The 13647-nt window shown below is 37.6% G+C and overlaps 1 protein-coding gene across 2 annotated transcripts in view; it reads left to right on the forward strand.

Moving 5' to 3' along the window:
* CCDC158 (coiled-coil domain containing 158) overlaps nt 1–13647 on the forward strand; it is an 88057-nt gene that overhangs the window by 49097 nt on the left and 25313 nt on the right. For both annotated transcript variants that reach the window (XM_044680491.1, XM_044680490.1), the window contains exons 14-16: nt 2577–2735; nt 8528–8620; nt 11971–12099. In XM_044680491.1, coding sequence (XP_044536426.1) covers nt 2577–2735; nt 8528–8620; nt 11971–12099 — 381 coding nt within the window. The remainder of the gene's footprint in view (nt 1–2576; nt 2736–8527; nt 8621–11970; nt 12100–13647) is intronic.

Genomic DNA, 13647 nt, shown 5'->3' on the forward strand with positions numbered 1-13647 from the left:
GTATGTCTTTTAGATTTGTACCCTTCTGGCATGTAATAAAGAGGAGGAGAGGTTGAGAACACAGTATGAAAGTGTTGTTAGCATCAAGCAAATAGCGTATGGAAGTGTAAGATATAAAGGAAAAATAATAAAAATAAGCTATTAAAATTATATTAGAAATCACATTGAAGTGTATTTGCTTTACAAAATGTTAACATTTTCTTGTATTATCTTTAACTGAAGCTTTAAATATATCTAAAATATAATATATAAAAGTGACCCTTATAGAAAAGTAGAAAATGTGACTTTTCTCAATTACATGGAACTGAATTGGAAAAATATTTATTAAAAGTTAATTGAAAGGGGGACTTCCTAGAAATTAAAGCTACACTTGTGTCAACTGCCGAAACTGACTCCAAGTTTCTGTTTGACAATAGTCTGGAGTACAAAGGGGTAAGAAGAATGAAAGCAGAATCAGGAGGGTTAAGGTGCTGATGGCAACTAAAAGCAACTTTATTGAAAGTTACATCTACTTTTATAGGGGGAGAAAGCGAGCTGGGGCTCCAGCACGAGTTTTTCACATACATGGTAAAAGGTAATGATTAACAGAGTCGCCTTAAGGTTACAATGCATTCTGTATACCTCATTGAGCTTTAGACAAAGATTCTATAAGATAATAAATCAGCATGTGAGGTAGCCCATACTTAGAGTCCTAAAGAAATGCACACATCAGTGATTTTGGCAAGGGATGGGGAGATGCCTCAGGGTGAGGGTGAGCTGTGTGACCAACTTCAGCTGCATTATAGCCTAGAGCTATGCCCGACAGGCCTCAGGCTGGTGCTTGGGGTGGAGATGGATTTTCCTTTTGGGAGGGCTTTGAGTCAAGGCTGGGAGGAATGTGGAGAGGGAACTACTACTCTCAGGTGCAAATCAGGCAAGAATTGCTCTGAGATCACCTTTTCCAGTCTGAGATTCTGCTTGACCTTAGGCTCTTCCTGCTGAGAGGAAGGATGGGCCGTCTGCTACAGAACTGGGGCCACTAATATCACTTGGCACAGTGGTTGGCATCATTCTCAAGTTTCTTGACATGTTTATTTTATTTTCAATTCCTCACCTTTCTCTCTTATCCAGATCCTTTTCTTTTTTTCCCCTCTGTCTGTGCCAGTAGAATCTACTTTTCTTACCACCACTGAGTACTTGCTAGAGGCTTTTAACAAGGTCACTGATATTGCCTATCCCAGATATGGGAGTGGACTCACAAAAGCAAGAAGGCTTTTCTGTCAAATAAAAAGGAAGGAACCTATACATTGAATCCTTTTTTTTTTTTACCTTCTGTCTTAGAGTCAATACTGTGTATTGGCTCCAAGGCAGAAGAGTAGTAAGGGTAAGCAATGGGGGTCAAGTGACTTGCCCAGGGTCACACAGCTGGGAAGTATCTGAGGCCAGATTTGAACCTAGGACCTCCTGTCTCTAGGCCTGACTCTCAATCCACTGAGCTACCCAGCTGCCCCCCTATACATTGATTCCTAACCCCATTGTAAGGCCAGTCTGCCCTATCTCATCAGAAAAGGCAAAATACTTCAAGTGATACCTATAGAGAGAGAGTTTTTATTCTATTTTTCATATGCCTCTCTCCTCTCCTCTATCAACTGAAACTTGAAGCACATTGTAGTTAAAAAAAAACAACCCTTCTTCTGCTTAGTATTGATTTAAAGTCAGGAGAGCTAAGGCAAGGCAATGGGGTTAAGTGACTTGCCCAGGGGCACACAGGTAGGAATTGTCTGCTTCCAAGTTTGAACCTAGGTCCTCCAGTCTCCAGTCCTGCTGTTCTATCCACTGAGCCACTTAGTTGCACCAAGTACTTTGTACTAATTGACTCGTTGACTGATGTTGAATGACTTGGAGGAATAAAAATGATTGAAGTCTAGAATATTGGGCACAAATTCTGACTCTACTATACTATTTTGGATTTAATTGCTTTGGGCTCAGTTTTTGGATCTCCGACTTTTAATCCACTATTTTTTTGCCGTGAACTAGATGATCTCTTCTTTGGATCCCTTTAAATTTTAAAATGTGTCTCTGTGTAGTATATTAAATTCTGATGCTGAGTGATTTGGATGCAAGTTAGTGTCTTAACAATGGATAATAAGATACTTTCAGCTGAGTTTTGAAGTCTTTAAAAGTGGTAATTGGCAAAAGATGTCCAATGGGCATATCTTCTATAGTAATAATTGTATTTCAACAAAATTTAGTGTGATGGAGGAAAGGATGTACGGATGCTATGATGCAATTCTGAGAAGCATCAGTTCTTTTTTTTTAGGAAACACATAGTTACATTAATACCTCATTAGTGGAAATTCATTATTCTGTTTACCCTATTCCCCTATTTCCTAGGGTTAACTAGCAGTGAGTAAACTAAGAATTAATTCATAGTAACATGGTCTGTTTCCTCTCAACCCCACTAATAACTAAGTAATTGAATAATATAAAATAATTTACATTAAAGTTAGGTCTCATTGAGTCAATAGCTTACATTTCTATCACTAAGTGACAGCAGTCAGATTATCCCAGAGATGCTTTATTCTCTATAATCATAGGAGAAGCGTTTCTTAAAAGAAGAGAAAAATAAACTAAGTCAAGAATTGAGCCTTGTTGCAACGGAAAAAAATAAAATGGCAGGGGAGCTGGAGATCCTGAGATCCCAAGAGCGGCGCTTGAAAGAAAAAGTTGCTAACATGGAAATTGCTCTTGATAAGGTAATTTGTTTTTTGAACTGACCATTTAGCTTTTTCTTTATTTTTAAAAGATTTTGAATGAATAAACATTTCCATATGCATAAAAGAAGACACAAAAGAAGATTGCCAATGAAATCATGATTCTGTATTTCATAATGCTTGTTTTAAAAAAATTTAATAAGTTCAATATCTTCTTTTCAAAACTGTCCACTTGTTTTTGCTTTCTTCCAAACTTGCTTCTGTTCTCTCCTGTATACTTTGAAAAATATTCCAGTGGTTCCCTTTTTGCCCTCTTTTCCCTTTAAACTCCACTCCCCCAATTAAAAATGGGAAAAAAAAAACAACCTAGTAACAAGTGTAAGGGGTAAAAAGGGGTTTTTGTTGGATGAATATTAAAAGGTTTGGTCGCCAAGGAACTGAATAAATATCAATTCCTAATGAGAAAACCTTAAATCAAAAATGACTTTTATGGTAGTTTATTTACAAGTGAGAAGAGAGAGAGAAAGTAAAAAAATTAGAGAGAGGATAAGGTAAGATAATCTAACACACTAAGTAATTTGCTCCGATCCCTGGTTCAACCCAGGCAGGTCTAACTATTCCTCAGTCGGAAGAGGCTCAGCCTTGAGCCAAGGGCAGGAGGGCCAGAGGGCCAGGGTGAATGAAGCAAAAGCTTCAGTCACAAGGCCTCTCTTGAAAGGAGAGTTCCTTCAGAGAAATCCAGGAAAGATCAGTCTTTATACTCACCACGTGTAGTTCCAAGGGAGAGGTTAAGAGCAGTCTCATAGTCAGTCCCAGGTCTCAGCTAGCGCTCCTTCAGGTCCATGCCACAAACAAGAAGAGCTCCTTCACAAGTAGAGTTAAATGAAGTGAATCCATATTATGATCATGTCTAAAAATATTTGACTCTGCACTTTGTGTTCATCATATCTCTGTCAGGAGGTGGGTAACATGTTTCATCATAGGTCTTCTAGAGACATTGATCAAAATTGTTGACTTTCAATGTTGTTTTTATTATGTAAATTGTTCTCTTTTCTGTTCACTTCACTCTAAATTGTAGGATTTTCTGAAATCATTATACCTTTTATCATTTATCATGGAACAATAAATATTTCATTGCATTTATATACCATGGTTTGTCCAGCTGTTATCTAATTAATGGACAACTATAGTTCCTAGTTCTTTCCTTTTTTTCCCTTCAGAATCAGGAAGTTTGTTTTGTTTTGTTTGTTTAATATTCCCTTCCTGGTATGGTTATTTCTCTAAACTCTATCCTCCATCCTCTATCCTTCTAGGTTTGCCTGTACAGTTTGATGTATTCCTGTGCCAGACTTTGTGTTTGTGTGTGTGTGTGTGTGTGTCACACACACAAAATCAATACTCTTTAGTCCATTTCAGAGAAGAGTAAGATTCATATGATGTCTGTTTCCTGTCTCCATATTTGTAAAGTCTTCTCATATACCTCAATTATACAAAATGTCAACTTCTGACTTTTTCTTCCTCCTTTATATAGTAATGTATTCTTTTTATCCTCCTTGTATTTATTATCTTTTTGAAACCCTCAGAATCTAAGGAATCTACTTTCAGGTTTTCGACTTTTTCTTATTTAATTTAACTACCTTTTGAGGTAGTTAAGGTTCCAAAGGGACATTTTTTTCTTCATCATCCCTATTAGAATGGAAGCACTCTATCATTACAGAGCCCTTTCCTATTGTTCATACATGTTTGCCTTTCTAGTTATCTCTGGATTCTGTTACGTCAAAATTTCTACTCAGCTAGAACTGAGTTTTTCATCAGAATTCTCTCCTCTTTGTAGTATTATAATAGCTCAGTTTTTGCAGGACAAGTTATTCTTAGGTTAAGTTCATATTTTTGCTTTTTAGAATATTGTACTCCAAGCTTTCCTTTCATTTAATGTAGAAACTGCCAGGTCTTGTGCAATCCTGACTAGCTCCTTGGTATTTGAAGTGATTCTTTCTGAGTGCTTGCAGTATTTTGCATTTGATGTAGAAGCTCTCGATTTTTGCTGTAACATTCCTGGGGCTTTTGTGTGTGTGTGTGTGGGGGAAGAGTGGAAGAGGTTCTTCTAGAAAGTGATTGGAGGATTTAAAAAAAATCTTCATTTTGCCCTTTGGTTCTAATGAATCTGGGCAGTTTTTAATTCAAGATTTCTTTAAATATAATGTGGAGGCTTTTTATATAGTTTTCAGTGATTCTTAGATTATCTCTCCTTAACCTGTTTCTATGTCAGTTTGTTTTTAATATCTTCCTTTCTTCTATTTGCCAAGGCCAAGCTTTGCTGTCTTTTTCACTTTGGGGTGCGGTGGTGGCCCTTCCTGGTCTTGTCTTGAGTCACCTGGATTACTGTACTGATCTCCACCTCTCTTGGTTAGGGTTCTTTGAATTTTAGTAGCCTGGATCTTTAAGGCTCTCTATAGTGTCTCAGGACACAATGCTCCTATTCCCAGGCTGTCTTGGTCTAAGCTGTGTTTTACCTGTAATGGCTCCTCCTGCTTCTGCTGGCTTCCAAAGTCCCCACAATGGGATTCTGACCACTTGGGGTTTCTTTGTGGGTAGAGAAGTGGCTCTGTTCTGATAGCCTCTGGACACCTTTATGTGCCACCTTTGTGTCTGGCTCTTCTCTGGTCATGATGGGAGGCTTATTTGTCTGTGTTCATGCTGGCTTTCGTTACAGTTTCTCATTGAATTTCATTTGTTTTGGTATAACTTTTCAGTTTTCACTTGAATAGATGTGGAGGGATGGGGGAGGTTTGCCACCTTTCAGGAAGTCATCTTGACTAAAAGTATCCATCATTTCATTTTCTACTCAAAATATTTCTCTGCATAATTTCTAAAATCATAGAACTTCAGCGTTAGAAAGGACCTCCTCAGTGGCCAGCAAGGCCAACCTATCTATCCCTGAACAAAAATTCCCTTTATAGCATACCTGACAAATGGTCACCAGACCTCTTCAATGTGTGAAGGGAATTGGAGTACTGTCCAAGACAGCGCATTCCTTTTCTGGCCAGCTCTTATTTTTAGAAAGTTTTCTCTGCCTTCAAGCCTCACTTTGTGTCTTTGTATCTTCCAGCTTTTGCTCCCAGCTAAGCAGAAAAAAGATAATTCTATTCCCTCTCCTACCACATGGCCCTTGAGATGCTGGAAGGCAGCATCCTAGACCTTTTCAGGTCACTTAGTAGATCTTCCTATTGAGTAAATTCAAGGCCCTTTGCGTCCTGCTTGCCCTCCTCCTAATGTTATCTCACTTCCCAATGTCTTTCCTAAAATGGCGTGGCTATAACTGTCATCTGCACCAGGACAGTTTACATAAGACTACATGACTCTTTTATAATGGGGAGCTCTGCCCCATGTCAGTGCAGTCCAACGTCTCATTTTGGGGCATCTACCTTTCACTTTCAGCTGTTCATATTGAGCTTGTCTCCTCTAGTGGCTGAACTCATGTCTCCACATATATTTAATTAGGATTTCTAAGCATATGGGCTTTATGGAAAATTTCTGGCTCAGTAAAATCATGCAAATCATCAAAATCAACCTCCATAAGTGGGAACTACTAATTTTAACAATAGTCCTAAATAACAACAGCTCACATTTATAGAATTTGCTAAGGTTTGCAAGGTAATTTACATTCATTATCTCATTTGCTCTTTACAAGGAGTTTTTAAGGCAAACGCTCTCCCAGTTTTGCAGATTAGGAAATTTAGTCTCAGAGAAGCTAAGTGACTCATCCATTTTCAGATAACTTCTTTTTTGTTTTTTTAAACCCTTACCTACCATCTTAGAATCAATACTGCATATTGGTTCCAGGGCAAAAAAGTGGTAAGGGCTAGGCAATGGGAGTTAAGTGACTTGCCCAGGATCACACAACTAGGAAGTATCTGGGGTCATATTTGAACTCACGATCTCCTGTCTCTAGGCCCGGCTCTCAGTCTACTGTGCTACTTTCATATAACTTCTAAATTTCTGAGTTGGAATTTGAACCTTCATTCCTCCTGCCTTCAAGTCCTAAAAATTGTCCAAGTACCCTTTCCATGGTGCCATGCTGTCAGGCATACCAGCATTCCTCTAAATACAGTGGAATTCTGTTAGCCTTCCCACAGAGCCAGTTGGCCTTATCTTGTACAAGGCCATGCAAGTCAGCCACTGTTCCACACACCAGGAAGATCCAGAGAAAATATAAAATATCTTGGGGGCTGGTCTTTGGTCTAGTTAGGTTATTATTTTTGTTCTTTCCCTCTAGAGACTGCCCTTTTGCATCCCTTAAAGGCTAATGGTAGCTGTGCCTCCTGCATTCCAAGTTGGATGCCAAATCTGAGGGTCAGGAATATGTGCCCCTCTTCATTTTTTAAAAGACAAGTCGGGTCCAGATCAAGACAGTATATTACTATTAGTTTAATAATAGGAAATTGTCCCTTCAGTCTAGTCAATCTAGTTGTTTGTTGTTTTTCAATTGTGCTTGACTCTAGTGACCCATTTTGGCAGGGTTCTTGGCAGATACTGGAGTGGCTTGCCATTTCCTTCTCTAGCTTATTTTACAGATGATGAAACGGAGGCAAACAGGGTTAAATGACTTACCCAGGATCAAATAGGCAGTAAGTATCTGAGCCTGGATTTGAACTCAAGTTTTCCTGGTTCCAGGCCTGGTACTCTATGCACTGTACCACCTGGTTTCCCTCAATCACTCTTGCTGCCCATTATTCCCAAGCCTATTATTCTAATTGGAACTAAGTCAAGGAATAATGAGTTTTTCTGCCTCCTATTCCAAATAGCTAGAAGACAGCAAGCTAACAATAATAATAATTGTATTAGTGCCAAAGATGTCTAAATAGACAGGTTCCTAACCACACATATTAATATGTTTTTCTTAAAAATTTGTTTTCCAAAGGAAAAAATTACATTGTGTTTCTAGATCTAATAACTTTAAGAAAGTATGAAGTGACAAAAGTATCATCAGCCTTCTAAAATTATTTCAGGATACTGAGGTCCCATGCCATGCATTATGTTAGTCCTAAGGGCATACTAGAAGAGGAACATGGCTAAGCAGAGTCTTAGCAACCTGAGTTCATTTGCTCTACTGTATAAACATCTATTATCAAAGAATGCCTAACATTGGATAAAAGAACCTCCATTAAGTAAGACTAGCATGATAAATGAGGGGATGCTCACAAGCAGTTGGTCCCTTTGAGGGTCATCTGTAGCCAGAGAGACATATTGTTTTACTTGTACTGTTTAGGGTCAGGAAACTATTTAAAGTGGCAGAATAGCATTGGTTTCTTTTGCCTATAGCTATTCACGATTCCTTTACGTGTCCTCTTCTAAGTGATCCAAATCAATGCGTTCTCTCTCTGCATGATTATTCCTCTAACGGGAGGGACTCCCTTAATGGATTTCCCTGGTCATTCTTTATACTTCACCTTGTGTATTTTATTTGGTGGTTGTTCAGTTGTTTCAGTGTTCAGACTCTTTGTGACCCCATTTGGGGTTTTCGTGGCAAAGACAGTGGAGTAGTTCGCCATTTCCTTCTCCAGCTCATTTTACAGATGAGACAACCGAGGCGACCAGGGTTAAGTGACTTGCCCAAGGTCACACAGCTAGTAAGTGTCTGAGGCCAGATTTGAACTCAGGAAGGTAAGTCTTCCCGACTTCTGGCCCGGTGCTCTATCTTCTGTGCCACCTAGCTTCCCATATGTATTTTAGTCTAACTCTAACTCCCATGTCTTATTCAGGACCTCTCAACACTTGTTCAGATGATAGGCTTTGAAAAACTAATTGGCTAAATGTGATTATTTGATTGTTAGGCATCTTTGCAGTTTGCAGAATGTCAAGACATAATCCAGCGTCAGGAGCAAGAATCTGTACGCTTGAAACTTCAGCACACAATGGATGTAAAGGTAAGATCTTTAGTCTAATTAACAGCTTCACTAAATAACTGGCATTTTCTCCCAGTCATTTTTATACATTTATAGGCCACAGATCATTTTTGTTGTTGTTTAGGATGGTTTTTTTTCTCCTTAGAGCATTACACCTCTTTCAAAACAAGTACAACTTAGTAGAAATTATACACATGCAACATTGATCAAATGTCAAAACAATCTCCTGTTGCAAAAACAATCTTAAACTCGGACAGAGCTGAGTTGTTTTTTACAAATGTGCTAGCAAAGTCTGAAATTTCTGAAAACTCAGAAAAAATACTTATTTTTAAAAAGTTTGATAAACTTTTATTTCTGTAATTTATGTATATGAACACTTTTTTTCTATAAGAACAGAAGCTCCAACTTATATTAAGCATAATTAAAGGCAAAATCTAGCTGCCTTTTAGAATGCAATCTCGGTATTATAGGAATGACAGAATCAGAAAATATTCTGTGTAGCAGTTGATTATCTGCTTTGGAAAACATTCAGCACAACATATTTTCTGGAATAAAGTTTGAAATTCCAGTTGGTCCCTGGGTACCAAGTTCTAAGTTCTTCTTAGAAGCAAAAGCTTCAGGGCAATTTCCCTTAGTGGTTAATTGTGGTGAACTTCTTTTTTTTGGCAGTGGTGCTGTAGGATTAATATTTCAAATCAGCCTAGAAATTTAATCAAATGATCTGCAGATCTGTATGTTAAAAAAAAAAGACTTGTTTGTGGTCAATTACTACAATAAAAAGATGCAATTAGCTATTTTATACTTATATAATTTGACAGATTATTGCATAGCAAGTGAAGCATGATTTGGTCACATGAGAATTTTTGTACAACTTAATTAAGATTATGTGAAAAACTTAAGATACAAAGAGTTGTTAGTCAGCATTTTAGGATGCTTTTAACTTCAGATAATAATTACTATTTTTCTGGTTCCTTTTCAAATTTAAAAGTGAACGTGGAAAACTCATAATTCAGTATTCCAAATCATAAGCACTTCTGAAAGTGCAAGATCAAGTGCCATCATACCTATATGATCATAAAATTGAGGGAAATCCATGAATAAGTGACTTTTAAATAGAAGGCAATCCCCCTCTGTGCTAAGAAGTTTATGGCCATGATATTTTCCAGTGGACTTTATACCCCTGTCTACACATCAGCTCCAGCTTTATGCTTGGATTCATTGGATTTGGAGATTTGTGCCCAGCAGCTCTAGAAATTATTTTCCATGGGTAGTTGATAATGGGTCCTGACATCTACCAGGTGAAAGAAGAAATGACCAAGGAAACAAAAGTCTCATCTTTTGAACATATCAATTTATTAAGCATTGCTTGGCAATTGCCCAACAAATTGAGACCTGGCTCCTTCCTCACCTTAGTGCTGAACCCTCACTATAGAAGGAGATAGAATTTTATACACTGAACATAATCAAATAAAGCCAACTAGGAAACACTATAATATTAGGTCATCTGATTTCTAATTGGATGAAATATTAGGGACTTTCCAAGTCGGGAGGGGAGAGTGAACAGGCGCAATTTCCTGAATTTAGAAAAAGAGGTGTCCTACTCCTCCCAAGAGTCTATAAACAATCACAGGACCTTGGAAAAAATAACTGATCAGTAGCAGGCCAGTTTTCAGATGTACGATAATGAGAAAACTTCTTACATCGGTTTTAGTATCTGCATTTCTTTTTTTTAATTTTTAAATTAAGTTTATTTAATTAATTTGGAATATTTTTCCATGGTTCCATGATTCATGTTCTTTCCCTTCCCACCTCCCCTCATCTCCCTCCAGTAGCCAACGAGCAATTCCACTGAGTCTTCATTTCTTGTTAGCATAACCCAGGTCTTTAGTTAAGAGTCTCTAAACAGCAGATACAGTTGGTCCAGTTTCCCAGCCATGAAGTCCTAGGTTCAAATAATGTGATAAGGTTTTTTCCCAATGCCCATAACTGAATAAAGTTTTTGCACAAGACAGAAATTGGACCAGACCCATATTTGAATAGAAAGGGAACTGAGCTAGATTCAGAATTGAGTCACAAGACGGAGTCAGTGTGGTGCACTCAATTCCCATTATTACTTGTTGTCCTTATCTCCCCAATTCCTTCAACTTTCCTCAGACATTTACATCTTCATGGTGCCAGCAACCAGCTATATGATATCCAGGTGGTGTAAAGGGACATATTTAGGAAGAAAGAGTCGATACTATCCCTCTTCTACTTATTGACAATCTGAAAATAATTTTGATTCTGTTTGTAATACTGTCTTATGTTATTCAATATGACAGCATTATAATTAGATGTTGCATTTTTTAAATAATGAAAAATTTCCACATCTAGCCAAGCTCACTGAAAAGTAGGAGACGTTTTTCTCCTGTGATGTACAGTATCTGCCTTAACCCCTTTGCTTCATACATATACATCTTTGGAAGAACAAACTAAAATTTTTTCTTTTGGTTCATGGAATTTTTAAATGATAGAATCTCAGCTGGATGGGATCTAATTGGTCATCAGCAAAATTCCTGACAATTGGTTATTCACCTTCCAGGGAGAGGAAACTTATTGCCTACTCAGCTATTTCCTACTCAGTAATTTTTCACCTCAAATCTAGCCAAATCAACAAATCCTACACTCTTGTTCCTAATTTGATGCTTTGTAAAAGTTTTCTGTCTCCTGGCTGGGTATGTCTCGACCTACGAGGTTAGATAATACCACTTCTAGGACGTTGCTTTATAGCATTATCTCTTTTCAGATATAGTATAAAGCTCTAAAGATAAACAGGACAAGGCAGCCATACTTTCTTTTGTCCATATTAGGCCCAACTCTCATACTTCCTGCAGGTATCTGCTGCCATCTTGAGTCTGGAGAATTTATTTCACATCACCTCTAGAGTTTTTTCACGACCCAAGTATCAAAATTGATTTATATTGATTTCATGACCCTAAGAAGGCCTTGGGTAGCACCAAATACTTGTTTTATACCGTGTGTGAACAGTTGGAGTCTCATATAAGTACTCTGTTGCAGAGCAGAATCCATCTTCTTCCATTTTTTAAAATAATAGATTATTTATTTAATTTATTTCTTTGTTACATTCTATTCTAAATTAATTAAATAAGTTATATTTAATAAATTTTCTCAATCACTCTCCTTTTTTTTTACTTGTGTCACTTCTCCAAGATCTTCTCATAAAATTGTTTCCAGGTAATTAAAAAACAGTGAAGACACACATTTATGCACCTGCACTTGGGTTTCAGAATTCTTTGGTTTTTAAAAGGCCAGAAATTAATCAGAATCTTTTGCTCGTTTATATCTATCTATTTATCTATGTTACTATATAGGAACTTCAGGCTCCAGGCTACTCTCCAACCCCTTCAGTGAAACAGCGTATTATAACATCGTTGCCTTCTTCCAGACCCCACTCTGCCAATTTACCATCTTCCCAGTCTTCCATCAGCTATGTAAGTCATGTAAGTACCTTTTCTAACCCCTGTGGTAAATGAAGAAAGGCATATATACAACTTTAGCTCGAGAAATTTTCCATTAAAGGCAAAAGGGTATGTATGTATATACATGAGAATTGCTTATTTTAACTGCTAGATTGTAGTCGTAGTTGCTAGTTGCAAAACTAGATTTTTTTTCATGAAAATCTGCAAAAATAAATTATGTAGTACATGGTATCTTGGTAATGCTTTCATTCTTTCTGATAAGGAGGTAGCATTGTTACGACTTTTCTCCTCAAGTTATCCATCTCTTCATTGGCATCATTTGTCCCCTTTCTGATAACACAGTGAAGCCTTCCCATGCCCATCACGCTCCTCTGTATTGATCTTTGGGCAAACCACAGAATCCTCTTCAGAGGCTATGGTATTCTCTGGCTTGAAGGAAGTCATTTAGCATCACTAGGAGAATTCACTTGTTCCAGGGAGAAACTTTGGCGTCATTAAAATCATTAAAATCATTTGCCAAAAGCAGTCTTGCCTACCTTTCTCCTTTTCAGGTCTAGTCTGGGGTCAGCGTTCATTCCCAGTGGATGATTCGTGTATAGACAGATAGTGTCTACATCCAAGGTGTAGACAGAATGGTGGATGAGCTTCCAGAGTTGTGTAATTGAAGCATTCTTCATGTGTTTGAATTTTTTTCCTTTGGTGCATAATTGGGCTGAATTCTTCTAAGTGACTGGGAATCTCCTATAGGAAGCTCTGCAATTATCCAGGATTTGAGACAATCACACTATCAGTCAGACAGTCATCAAACATTTATTAAGTGCTCCCTACATATATGCCAGGCACTGCGCTAAGCATTAGGATACAGAGGCAGACAAAAGCACGTCCCCAGTCCCCGAGGAGCTCATAGTCTAAAGGGGAACACATCATCTACATAGCTATGAACATACAAGACATAAACGGAAGTAATAGGAGGTGATCTCATAGAGGATGGACTCGTGGGGTCAGAAGATTTAGGGTTGATGAAGGTCTTGGGCACATAAAAGACATAACGAAAAAGTATGAAACAATGCAGAATAGAATTCACCTCAAAAGCACTAGTAAGATATTATTTCTTTTGTTGTTCAGTTGTATCTGACATTCCAAGACCCTATTTGGGATTTTGTTGGCAAAGATATTGCAGCCATTTGCCATTTCTTTCTCCAGATCATTTTACAGATGGGGAAACTGAGGGAAACAAGGTTAAGTGACTTGTCTAGGGGCACACAGGTAGAAAGAATCTGAGGCCAAATTTGAATTTAGGTCCTCCTGTCTTCAGGGCCAGCACTCTATCACCTAGCTGCTCTTGCTTTTTATATTCTTGTATATATAGTACATATACTATATATAGAGAGTATATATACTCTAAATAAAATAAAATATATTTTATATTCTTGAACAATATAGGGCTGATTTTGAAAAAAAATTATCTTTCATCATCTATGAAATAAGATAGGCAGACTAAATTTCTGAGATTTCTACCCTCTTTAAAAAATCTATGATTTCTACTTTAAATGCTTAAATCCTTTAGAA

The sequence above is a fragment of the Gracilinanus agilis genome, chromosome 6, assembly GCF_016433145.1.
Source record: "Gracilinanus agilis isolate LMUSP501 chromosome 6, AgileGrace, whole genome shotgun sequence".
NCBI lineage: Eukaryota > Metazoa > Chordata > Mammalia > Didelphimorphia > Didelphidae > Gracilinanus > Gracilinanus agilis.